The sequence below is a fragment of the Pipra filicauda genome, unplaced genomic scaffold (assembly GCF_003945595.2).
Source record: "Pipra filicauda isolate LSUMZ 115617 unplaced genomic scaffold, ASM394559v2 scaffold21_size4447388_pilon, whole genome shotgun sequence".
Lineage (NCBI taxonomy): Eukaryota > Metazoa > Chordata > Aves > Passeriformes > Pipridae > Pipra > Pipra filicauda.
The window spans coordinates 1,718,943-1,731,786 of NW_024104332.1; the positions used below are offsets into that span (position 1 = coordinate 1,718,943).

The 12,844-nt window shown below is 41.4% G+C and overlaps 1 protein-coding gene across 4 annotated transcripts in view; it reads left to right on the top strand.

Moving 5' to 3' along the window:
* The window catches only part of ERBB4 (erb-b2 receptor tyrosine kinase 4), a 605,247-nt gene that overhangs the window by 476,851 nt on the left and 115,552 nt on the right, over window positions 1-12,844 (top strand). For all 4 annotated transcript variants that reach the window (XM_039381400.1, XM_039381402.1, XM_027735643.2 and 1 more), the window contains exons 17-19: window positions 6,894-7,026; window positions 9,679-9,801; window positions 11,259-11,357. In XM_039381400.1, coding sequence (XP_039237334.1) covers window positions 6,894-7,026; window positions 9,679-9,801; window positions 11,259-11,357 — 355 coding nt within the window. The remainder of the gene's footprint in view (window positions 1-6,893; window positions 7,027-9,678; window positions 9,802-11,258; window positions 11,358-12,844) is intronic.

The following is a 12,844-nucleotide window of genomic DNA, read 5'->3' on the forward strand; positions in this document are numbered from 1 at the left end:
ATGTCAACATATGTGAAACATTTTGATGTATCCTAACAGCACATCTTGGCTGGTGATATGCTAGAGGAGGAAGGTGTGTGCACTGTCACCTAGAGACTGCAAGTGTCTGTTCTGTACATGTTGTTCTCATTTGGCAAAAATGGTGAAAAATCTCTAGGCATACAGGTAACTTGATTGTAGTGATCTAGAAATGTCCTTAAAATGGTTGCTTGAGGAAGGCTTTGATATAGGAACCAGTGTGGGTAAGGAAAAAGCAATTTTGACAGTAGATATCTGTTTGTCCACATTAACCTTGGCTGAAATCAAAGCTGTGTTTGAAGTTTAGTGATGTTTAACAGCTGAGTGGACCCAGACATAGACTGCAACTCTGAGGTCATTTTGCATATTGAAAATTTGTGGCTAGTTGACAGTTTGCCCATCTCTGGATTAAATTGAAGTGGGTAATAATTGTGTAACTCTGAGATCAATTGTGAGTTAAAAGTTGTGTTAACAGTAGATAAAAACTCCTAGTCTGTACATAAATAGTGACGTTTGTCAGTATTCAAATGCCCTCAGATTAGGTGGAGGGAGGGGGAAGGGAGCCTTGTTCTTGAAAAAAAGAAAAATAAAAAGCAAAGCACATCTTGATGTGAATAACATTAGATGAATCCTTCCCACCCTGAGGAGCTGCGTTTCACGAACACCAGTCACTCTGGAAGCTGTGGTTGTAGATCTCTGCCAGGGTGTACTGCACAGCAGAGAGAAGCTATTAATATACACAAATTTGCTTCCCTGTCTGGTTGTTTATCTCGTATGTTTTAAATACTCAGATTATCGCTCCAGGATTAGCAGAATCTGTCAGATCTCTAAAAGGGCAGCTTCAAAGTCAGCTGAACTGATGGAAGGGGTGAGGAATGCAGAATGTGCAAATCGTCCATGAGGAAAAAATAATGCCTCGATAACAAAGATTTACAAGAAGGAGCTACTTAGCAAATACTCAAGGTTGTAATGAATCCTGTTTGGATATATAGATAAAATCTCAAAGGAGGGAAGGTTGAGAGAGGAACTTAAAGCCCTTTAACAGTTTGACTTCAAAGCTAAATTTCTTTACGTCTCATACTAGGTGGGTTAATGCCAAAGATATAGAAGCAGGTGTTCTTTGTCAGCTTTACTCCATGGACCACAACTCAATTTCCTTCCCTGCTTCTGCTGAACTCTCCAGTCAAAACTGTGAGATGGTGTACTCATCTAAGTCAGTAATTAGGCTTTAATACCTGCCTCAAGGCACCATGGGGATTGCAGATGTTCTGATGTTTTGGAGTGGACAGAATGATATGAGCCCCACTGTTGAGCATCCTTATCTGTCTTGGAATACTAACTTTGAATGCAATCTCAGTTTTGGTTTGTGGGAGTGGGTGTTACATGCTTCTAAATATGAAAACACAGTACACATTGAAAAGGAAACAGATATTATTCATTTCTCGTAAGGGAATACTTGAATCTTACTTTCAACTTTTAGCCACAGATACACGGTTTCTAGTTTAAGATTTTCACATGGTGTGATTTTTTTTTTTTCCCCTCCCACGGTCTCCCCTGCTGTTGCCTTTTCCAGTTATTAATTGGGTATTCTGTCTTCAGCTGAGGGAGGTGTGGGGGATAGCAAATTAACTATATGCAGTTGAATTCTGATTCAGGGCCATATTTCTTGGACTGTTAATTCTGTTTTGATGAGCATAAAAGTCCAGAAGCACCTAGCAGAGATTGTTTCCGTACTCTGGAGTAGATTTTCAGTGTATAAAAGAAAACAGTGGCTGTACCAGGATTTTATTGTTGGTGGGTTAGTGATGGAGCTTTGAGAAATGTGAGGTAGGATCGACTTTTGGCTGTCCATTAATTGTGCTGAACAGGCTGGACTGACATAGCTACCACTCCTTGCTTGAGTTTAGCTTTTCTGAGCCCTATCAGGCCTCCATGCTTTTAAAAATTACTCTTAACAGGATGGGGGTTTTTGATAGGGAATTGCAGGCACTGAGGTGGTGGTGAGACAGTAACGTAACAAAAATGTAAGTGGATTAAGCCCTTAATGCCATTAAAGATAAGGAGATTTGTGTGTCCAGCTGTCTGTGAAGCCGAACTGTTGGCTAAGTGCATATGCAAAAAAGGATTGGATTAAAAAAACAAAATGGGAGAAAGTTTTGTGCCTTCAGCAACATCTCTGATCAGTACCACCTTGCAGGGACCCGTGTTGAACAGCTTTACCAAGCAGAAAGGTAAATAGCTGGTTAATGAAATTCAATCAGGGTGTTAAATGTAATGATTTCGTGCTTGCACTGCAAGCATAAAAATAGTGGAGAAACGATGCAGGAGAATGGACGGTAGCAGCAGAAGAGAGAAAAAGCAAACTCGGCCTAATGGACATAAGTAAAAATGCTGTAGGTGACACCCCGAAAACCGGGCTTAGTAAATACTCTGCGCGCGTTTCGAAGCAGTGGTGGTGTGCACTGCTGGTACCAGGAAGCTGTTATGGCAGGGACCGGTCATTTGGTCCTGGAGCAAATAACCCACGGGGCTGTTGATTTTGGGGCTTAGCTCAGCAGCAGAGGGTGGAGAAGCTGCTCAGTGTGCAATCACATCCATTCAGGGCTGGGATGTTTGGGTCTGAAAGCTTTTTGATGCAAAGGCAGTGGACTTCGGAGTGAAAGCAACTGATCACTATTTGAGTGGAAAATAGAATTTTTTCTGTATTTCACTTACTTATTTAGCATTTAAATATGTTTATTCCTTTCGCACTTCCTTTTAAAGCTTGCTTAATAGTGTGTTTAAATGGCGCCTCCTGAAAATTCAGGTATGATATTTAATTACAGCATATTTCACATTAAAGACTAAAATGCTTGTTTGGTGAAATTATTGAAAATTATTTGCTTTTTTCAATTCCCTGGTAAAGATGATGAGATCATTCTTTGAAAGTCAGTGAGAGTTGACATGATGGATCATAAAGATCCATTTTGAGCCCCCCTTGTACTTTATAAAAAATAAAAGGGCTTCAAGGAATGTGTAACTTCCTTTAATTTTCTTCACTAGTTATTATATCTCCTTTGGAACCATTTTCTTATTATGACCTATCATGTAAATAATATTTGGACCATTTTTAGTGTACACAGAATCATAAAACTAATTATTTGCTTTGAAAGCCATTATGCTAGTTATTCATATGCACTTTAAAGGCAAGTTCTCCTGCCTCTTTTGTCAGTCTGTGGTTCAGTGATGTTTTTTAAAAATTATATCATAGATTCATAGAATCAATAAGGTTGGAAAAGACCTCCAAGATCATCAAGTCCAACCCTTGATCCAGCACCACCGTGGTTACCAGATTGGCACTAAGTGCCACATCCAGTCTCATCTTAAAAACCTCCAGGGATGGTGAATCCACCACCTCCCTGGGCAGCTCATTCCAATGGCTGATTACTCTCTCTGTAAACAATTTCTTCCTAATATCCAACCTAAATCTCCCCTGGTAGAATTTAAGACCGTGCCGTCTTGTCCTTCTGCTGGTTGCCTGGGAGAAGAGACCAACCTCCACCTGGCTACAACCTCCTGTCAGGGAGTTGTAGAGAGTGAGGAGGTCTCCCCTGAGCCTCCTCTTCTCCAGGCTGAACAACCCCAGCTTCCTCAGCCTCTCCTCATAGGACTTGTGCTCAAGTCCTTTCACCAGCCTGGTTGCTCTTCTCTGGACCTGCTCCAGCACCTCAATGTCCTTCCTGAACTGAGGGGCCCAGAACTGGACACAGCACTCCAGGTGTGGCCTCACCAGCGCTGAGTACAGGGGAAGAATCACTTCCCTGGTCCTGCTGCCACACTGTTCCTGATCCAGGCCAGGATGCCATTGGCCTTCTTGGCCACCTGGGCACACTGCTGGCTCATGTTCAGCTTCCTGTCAGTCCACATTCCCTGGTCCCTCTCTGTCTGGCTGCTCTCCAGCCACTCTGTCCCCAGCCTGTAGCGCTGCAGGGGGTTGTTGTGGCCAAAGTGCAGGACCCGGCACTTGGCCGTGTCGAACCTCATCCCGTTGGAATCAGACCATCTCTCCAGCTTGTCCAGGACCTTCTGAAGAGCCCTCCAACCTTCCAGCAGATCAACACTCCCCCCCCAGCTTGGTGTCATCTGCAAATTTGCTAATGGTACACTCGATCCCCTCATCCAGATCGTCAAAAGAGATGTTAAACAGGACTGGGCCCAATACTGATCCCTAGGGGACACCACTGGTGACCAGACACCAGCTGGATGCAGCACCATTCATCACCACCCTCTGGGCCCAGCCCTCCAGCCAGTTCCTAACCCAGCACAGAGTGCCCCTGTCCAAGCCGTGGGCAGCCAGCTTTTTCAGGAGAATGCTGTGGGAGACGGTGTCAAAGGCTTTGCTGAAGTCCAGGTAGACACATCCACAACCATCCCCTCATCCACCAGGTGGGTCACCTGGTCATAAAAGGAGATCAGGTTGGTCAGGCAGGACCTGCCCTTCCTAAACCCGTGCTGGCTGGGTCTGATCCAACCTGTAGGTGTTGCATGATTGCACTCAGGATGATCTGCTCCATAACCTTCCCAGGCACTGAGGTCAGGCTGACAGGCCTGTAGTTTCTCAGATCCTCCTTGCAGCCCTTTTTGTGGATTGGTGTGACATTTGCCAACTTCCAATCACCTGGGACCTCCCCAGTGAGCCAGGACTGTTGGTAGATGATGGAGAGCAGCTTGGCGAGCTCTTCCACGACCTCCCTCATCACCCTAGGGTGGATCCCATCTGGTCCCATAGACTTGTGAGGATCCAAGTGGCTCAGCAGGTCACTAACTGTTCCCTCCGGGATTACAGGGGGCTGTTCAGCTCCCTGTCTCTGTCTATCAGCTCTGGAAGCCAGTTGTCCTGAGGACAACCTGCTTTACTGTTAAAAACTGAGGCAAAGAAGGTGTTAAGTAACTCAGCCTTTTCCTCCTCTTTGGTGACTATGTTCCTCCCCATGTCAATCATTTATACTGTATGATTGTTCATACAGTATAAAAGTGAATTAAAAAAATTCCTCTTCTCAAGAGTGTTAGTCAGTACAAGCTCCATAGAAGTCTTTTGATGTCCAGTGTTTTTCATAATTGCCTATTAAAGAGTTTGTTGCATCAGCAACATGGAAAGACAAGCAAATGAAGAGGAACATTGTTTTGGATGGTCATGCCAGGTCCTTTAATGTGAGCTCTGCACTCAAAATCACACAGTAACCAGTGGGGTTAGAAAGGGCCCTGTGTCTTAAGGCCAGACACGCTGAAGGAGGGATGTCTCTGCCAGGGGAGTAAGTGGTGCTGGACCTGTGCTTTGCAAACATCATAATCCATTTCCCAGCCAGACAACATTCAGCTTCCTTTATTTGCAGGCTTTAGAGTTTCCATCAAAAAGTGTTGTGTACTGTCAATGTGTTTTCCCTGGGAAAACATGGTAATGGTGCTTTAAATATGATGCTTGAATACCTAGTTGTGGTAGTATGAGGCTTTCTCAGTGGTAATGTAGACACATCTTCATATACCAAACCAGGTTAAGTGGCACTGCTTCCCACTGCTCTGCTTTGTGGAAAGTTGTAAAAACAAGAATAAAGGGTCAGATAAATCAATTTACTATTTCTGTGGAAGAGTCCTTTAAATTTTTAGTAGCTGTGTGGTACGTTTTTATTAATAGGCCATAATGTACCTTTCATCATCATGTGATATTTCCACAAGCTTGACGACAGTTAACCTGTTTCCTGTACTTACCAGACAGTGGTTTTGGCACTGTCTATACTCTGCAGTTGTCATGCTGTCTCTTTTTACCCATCTTTCCAGCAACTGTTCTACCATTGTTGGAGGGATATTAAATTCTCTGAGTGTGTTTTTGTTGGTAAGTTGTTGGTATGCTGTGCAAATGCCTAATTTAAGGTATTGATTTGACTTTTTCTTTGCAGGGAGCCTGATTTCTCCACTGCCTGTGTAGGTGATCTCCAAATGTAGGCACCTAAGACGGAATGACTCTCTAAGACAGTGCTTGTATAGTATCTACTGTGATGCCAACCCTTTATATCTTATCACTATGGAAAAACAAATTAGTAACTGCAGCTCATGCTGCTCAAGAGCCTGGAAAGCTCAAAGGAGCTGAAGGAGTAGAAGAGGGACAACAGGTCTTGTGCAGAAGCTGAGCCTTGTTTGGCATTGTTCACAGGAGTTTTTTGGTTCCAACACACCAGTCTTTTGGTTTGGGATTTGGTTGTGTTGAAAAGCCACAGCAAAACTGGGTGGGTGCAATCATAATCCCTGGCCAAAAATGTTTCTGTGTAGTAGTGACGAACCAGGAGTTCCAAGAGGGTGAGTGGTTCTCCTATGGATTATGTTGTTCAAATATAAATATCCTCTACGTGAGGAAGGTGTACAAGTACAATGCAACCAGATTTGTCTATGAAGTTCCCTCTGACTTCTTCCATACTCAGGAAGGCATATTATATTGGTATTGGGAATTTTTCATTAGTTTTCCCCTAAATTCACAAGCCTGTGAGTTAATGTAGGTGGAGCCAAAGAGTCAGCGTAGTTAAAGCTCTTGCAGGAAAATGCAGTACCTGTATCCTCATTTTGCCATTGCAGATTTGCGTTTGCCATCAAAGTGCATGTTGTGTTTCCTTGTCCACACGACTCCTCACATGTGCATGGTGGTTTGAAAAAGAAGTTGAATTGGTATATTGATTAAAAACAAGCAGTCATACCATATATATTAATGTGTTTGCTCTGGCTTCCCATTTGGACTGGAATTCTGGTCATAAGGCAGTAAGCTTTCCAGGTGACTGTGTTTTATGTACCCAACCATTCTTTGGTCTCTCACCCTACCTAAAAATAAAATATCTGATTCTGATTGCTAGAACCCCTCTGATTGCTGCGGGAGTTATTGGTGGCCTCTTCATCATTGTCATTGTGGGCCTGACATTTGCCGTGTATGTTCGGCGCAAAAGCATTAAAAAGAAGAGAGCGCTGCGAAGATTCCTGGAGACCGAGGTGAGAGTGCGCTGCTTCTCACAGATTATTTGAAAAGATATGCAGGTCTGTTCTGCTTTTTTATTAAAGATGTTAAGGTCTTCGATCCAGTTACCAGAGAGATCTGTAAAAATCCTTTTGCTAACTTGTGCGGACTAAACTAATGGAAAGAATGAAGCTATTTCATTATTCTAGTTTTCTGTACATATATAGATTCATGGCTTTGGAAGACCAAAAGAAGTTCCCCATGATCACAAAGGCATGTTCCACCACGTTCCTGAACTCCCATTCTGCTCTCAGCTGAACATCTGTCCTAGTTCATCAGTACATTTAGCAGCTCTCATGATTAAATATTACAGGTTCTCATTCAGTATCTACTTAGGTCAACTTTTAAGACTAGAGTAAGTTCCCTCAGCAAGTTCTGGTACAAACTTAAGCTCATCAGGAATACTTAAATGCAGAGATTGTCACTTACTGTTGTTCCCAGTGCCTACAATGCTTTTGTGGTCCAGATTTTGCCAAGTCTGTAGTCATGATCAGTAATAATAATGTATTTTATTAAGACAAGATACTTCCTGGAGCTTAATCAATTGAAGTTCACAGTTCTACTGGCAAAAATATGCAGTGGAGCTATAGCAGAGTGCTGTACCCACTTCATCCTGCTCTTTGAAACATCAGTAGTGGAAGGGCAATCTAGGAAGTATATTTAAACATAACGTTAAATTGTTATCTGTCAGCTACAGCAAAGGTGATTGCTGCAAGTCTTCTCAGTGTCTCAGACCTTGAGACACTTTGCAAATTATAATATTTTTAAATTAGAGTCCCCTTTTGGAAAATAATAAAGTTTGGGAATACTGTTAGCTAGTGAATCTTGAGTAAGGCTTTATTAACAAGGCTGTTTGCAGTTCTTTTCCAAGGGTCCTGCTCCCACTCTTCTCTGGGAGCCTGGGAGTAAACGATTTATGCATCCCCAATCTGTTTGCATAAGTATCTTTATGCTTGGCTAGAATTTGTATTGCTTGGTAAATATTGTTCAGCTTATAAAAAGCTTAACAATATTCAATGCCTTTAGATATATAAATCTTACCATTGTATCAGCTCCTACTTAAGCATAAATTATTTTAGCAGGTAGTTCTCACTGCATTTGGGAAGCACTGACTTTGAAGTCCAACTATCATTCTCCGTTTTGTCAGATAAAAACTGTGGCTGACAATAGTCCTTAGGGACCAAGCCTCCTACTGAACATGTGGGGAAGCTGTTGTCTTGGCTCAGAAACTGAAGATTAAGTCAGGAGCAGCCCAAGATAAACACACAAGCAACATAGCTTCAGCTGAAGTCTGTCTCTCTAGCTGGAGGCTGTAATAGACCTATTCTTTATGTAGATCATTCTCCATAAAACTCTGTGAGCCTTTTTTAGATCTCCACAACACATCTCTACTTCTCCCTGCCATACCTGTGTTGGTGGACTGTGGCACAAAAGCTCTTTTCATCCTTAACAAACTGAAACTACAGAAGTATGCTGCCAAACTGCCTAATTTTCTTTTACAGTAAGCCTTTCTTTTATGGTATAAGTACTGGACATCTAAAGTGGGAAGGAGGAGGGAAGAGAAATCACTCTAAAATCAAGTGCAGCTTGCAGATTATTTCTGTGATAACCTGACTTGTTGCTGTTTGGTTATGTTGTGTTTTCTTACCCCATTAATTTCTGAATACTGGTGTTTTTTCCTGAACAAAACTAATTAATCTGATCAACTAATCAAGTAGTTCATTATGCTCTAAGGCCATAAAAGTAGTTCTCAAACTGCAGAGCATGATGCATTTAGCCTTGTCAACAGGCAGCTTTGAAATGCTGCAGTGGTTTCAAAACAATTTGAGTAGGAGTAGCCATGAGTTATTTTCCTCATCCTGTAAAGGCAAAGGCTGTTTTTCATTGTTTGGAGAATTGTCCTTTTCTTGTATTTTTAATTTATTTTTAAAGAAGCATTGTTTTTTTGACAGAGATGGTATAACACTGAGATCCGAGAGCATTTTTAACTGAATGTGCCATTGTGGCTCATTTACAAAGTTTCTTGAGACATCTTGAACAAATTGTTTAATTGCAGTAAATTAGTGGCTGTTATAAATTAGTGGTCTGCTATAAGGTGTTTTCTCCTTAAAGCTGTCCTCCTCTGTGGTAAAACAGAAGTTCAAAAAAACTGTCCCTTGCCCAAAACAGAATAAGAATGTGATGAGCCATTAAGTCAGGGCTATTAAAAAGAAATATGGTCAACTTAAAAGACACTAAAATGGGAAAAAATAGAATGTGGTGCATTGATAATAAATGCTATATTTCTGTCATGTAGAAAATATTTCTACTGCCTCCATTAGCAAAAGTCCTTGGGTGTGTTATTGTGACACCAATTCAATTTCCAGTTCATAATTCCATCATGCAATTTCTGGTGGAAATTATTACATGTTGGCTGAGGACTTGCTTTTTCAGGTCTCTTGGTTTTGTAGCATTACTCATTTGCTTTTGAAGGTGAGAAACCCCTCCACAAGTTGGCAGGTCAGTGGTCAACAGATCCCCACCACTGTCTTGTTCCAGCATTTATTTGGATTGGTCGTTTTCAGTATAAACTTCTGATGGGTTTTCACATTTACAAATATTTAAGATTGTTGAATTTTCCTTCATAGCTTGTGGAACCCTTGACTCCAAGTGGCACAGCGCCCAACCAAGCACAGCTTCGAATCCTAAAGGAAACCGAGCTGAAGAGAGTCAAGGTTCTTGGCTCTGGAGCCTTTGGAACTGTATACAAGGTAAGAGTCTTAACTATACAGCAAAGAGTTCCCTCATTTAACTTTGGAACAGTCAAGTTCTGCACTGCAGTGAAGCACCCCATCCCATGGATGGGTTCATGAGTCCTACATAGCTGGGATAGACAGGATATTGGAATTATGTGGGAGGAGCGCATCTCCAGGCTCAGGTGTTGACTTAAGTTTTAATCAGACATGCAAACATTATTTCTTGGTGAGCAAAGGCATGTCAGCCACAATCATTCTTGTGTGCAGGAGGGCTACACAGGCAGGGCTGTCTTGCTGTTGAAGTGCAGTATCAGAGTTTGTCATTCTGTTCTTACACAGTGGCTTTGCAGTACATTTTTGGAAAGCTAAACTTTGTCTTTCGTTTCACAAGTGTCACGTCAGTCTTGTAATAGTAATAATACTTTGTAAAATGATATCATTAGCTAAACTGTAATACTTCCTGCTTCTTCCATTTAAATAGAAAAGATGAGTTTTGTAAATGCACCCTTTAAGCAGGATGTGAGCGCGGAACCCACAAGGGAAAAGTACTTCTGTTAGAGATTATTTATTTTTTAAGATCTGTTAGCGGTGTCCAAATCTCAGAGGCATGAAGTCAGATTTATTGGGCAAGTCAAACCACTTACCCAGCCCTTTGGGAGCAACCCACACCTGCCAAATCAGTGTGATAGGTCAGAGTGCTGAAGGAGGCCAGACACTCATCTGTCTTCAAACTGGGAAGGAAAGGAAGGAAGCACAGACCAGGTCACTGTAACTACAAGCTCATGGGAATAGATTTATGAATAATCAGTTTGAATATACTTAGATGATAATAGAGATGGGTACCTTGAGGCTGACAAGAACACAGCAATAGTCAAGAAGGATGGAAAAGTAGCCAAGACATACACAATTTGTGAATTTTAATTTTAAAATTTCCTTTTTAGCTATCTGAGCTTTTAATTCTCTGGCATCAATTAATTAGAGAAATAGTCCCTAAATGTTTCACTCTAAATATATTGTTCTCAGGGTGTCCTGTTCCTGCATGATGTTGTGACCTGGTGATAATCAGTTTTGAAAGTTTCCAGATAGCTTCAGAGTTGAGCATCAGAATCCAGACAGAAAATCCAGATTTTTGTTCAATTTTATCTGAATCAGTAGTCAGTGGGAAAAGTACATCACTGACGATGCTGCCATTACTCTTTAGAAATCCTCTTTTGGAAGGAAAATCAAAGGGGCTTGATGAGGACTTTCACTGATACAGCATGGTTCATTTTACATCAGGGTTTACTTTTGGTGCAAGAAGTAGTTTTTTGGGATTTGTATTATTTTTATATCTTTGTGTATTCTCAGTTCTGAGGTTCATAACTGATCTCCATAATGCATCAAAAGAATGCATCAAAAAGAACTGTAACTCCTAAATGAAGTTTCTGATTGTCGTCTCATTAGTCTTCTCTCACCTTTTCTTCTTTTTCTAGGGTATCTGGGTCCCTGAGGGAGAGACCGTCAAGATTCCTGTGGCCATTAAGATCCTTAATGAGACCACTGGTCCGAAAGCCAATGTGGAGTTTATGGATGTAAGTAAGACGTGATCAGTGTCTTGAAGTTTGGCCAGGGTTGGTGGGTGGTGTCATTCTGTAGTCCATGGAGATTAGAAAGAGGAATTCCTGACAGTTTTCTTTCCTTATGTTTAAATACCAGAAGGAGGCTTTTACACAGGACCTGTAAGGGCTGGGTTTTTGATTCCAAATGTCATGGACCCCCTCAGATATTTGGAGTCTTCTTATAAATGGTTTTCTGATTGGTGTAAGGCTGAAACTCCTCCATCTCATGTGCCACATATTGTATGTTCCTGTAACAGAAAAGCTAGAGACACGAGAGAAGGAGTTGCAGGGGAGCATCTTGCCATGCATGCAAGTATCTACTGGCACAGAACTCAAGGGAACATAAATTTATCTCAGCTCTCTTCTGCTTCACTGTTCTGAGAACTAAACACCAAGAGTCCGAGGGCTGTGAGCAGCAACAAAGCGTAACAGGGAGGAGGGGTAAAAACCTAAAATATGCTGGATTTAAAAGCCCTTTTCCTTTAGTAAGCTGCAATACCATTAATAAGAGGTCAAGATCATAATTTCCATGAATGTTCTGTGATCACAGTGACTGTGTACTCAGTTTTCAGCTCTGTGTCAAGATCAAGCCTCATTGACACCATGAATTTCTGTATCCTATTCCGTGACAATTTTTTGACAAGTCACAGAAAGCTGTGCTTTTTTGTAAATCCCTCTTGTGAACTTGAAAATTACATAGGACTTTTAAGTCTTGCAGATCTGTTCAGTGTATAGACCTAATTGGGTTAGCATTAAAGAGACTGTAATCCGCAAGGAGAATGTACAGTTATGGATTCAGCTGTTTCATGTGTGAGTTTATAGGCAGTTGAAGGAAGGCTATATAGAGGAAGGGATTTCCTGTGCTTTTTACAGAGCACTGCACGTTTTTGTTGATTACATTCAGTCATCATTATGCACAATGATAAAAAAGGCTGTTTCAGCCCTGTTTAAAAGCAATAAATTGCACTGAAGGGATAATTAGTATCAGCAGTCAGTGATGTAGGTTCCAGCCTAAAGGTAAGAGAATGTTATTACTATATGAAAGTCAGTGGAACTGAGAAACTTGCACCAGCTGAGTCTGATCTGATAAAGTAATAGTAATATCTGCTGCTCTGATGCTGATTTACCTTGAAGCACTCTACAAAGAAAACGTAAGGTTAAAAGGCAGATTTGCTTGTCTGAGGTTTCATAGTTTAGCTTGTTCAGCGGACTTAGTTCAGCAGACCACAGTTCCCTCCAGTGTCCTAACACCTGATAAATGGCTCAGAAATGATGAAGGGTTTTTTTGGCAGCTCTAGAGATTTGTAAGGTACAGTTACACTAGGAAAGGTCTCTCTCTAAATTAGAAGTTTCTCATGAGCCTCTGACCCAGTGGTAACAAGGTGAGAGAAAAGTTAAAGTTGTTTTTAGTTCCTGAGGTTAAAAATAACCTTTAATTTGTTTTTAATCATAATAAAAGA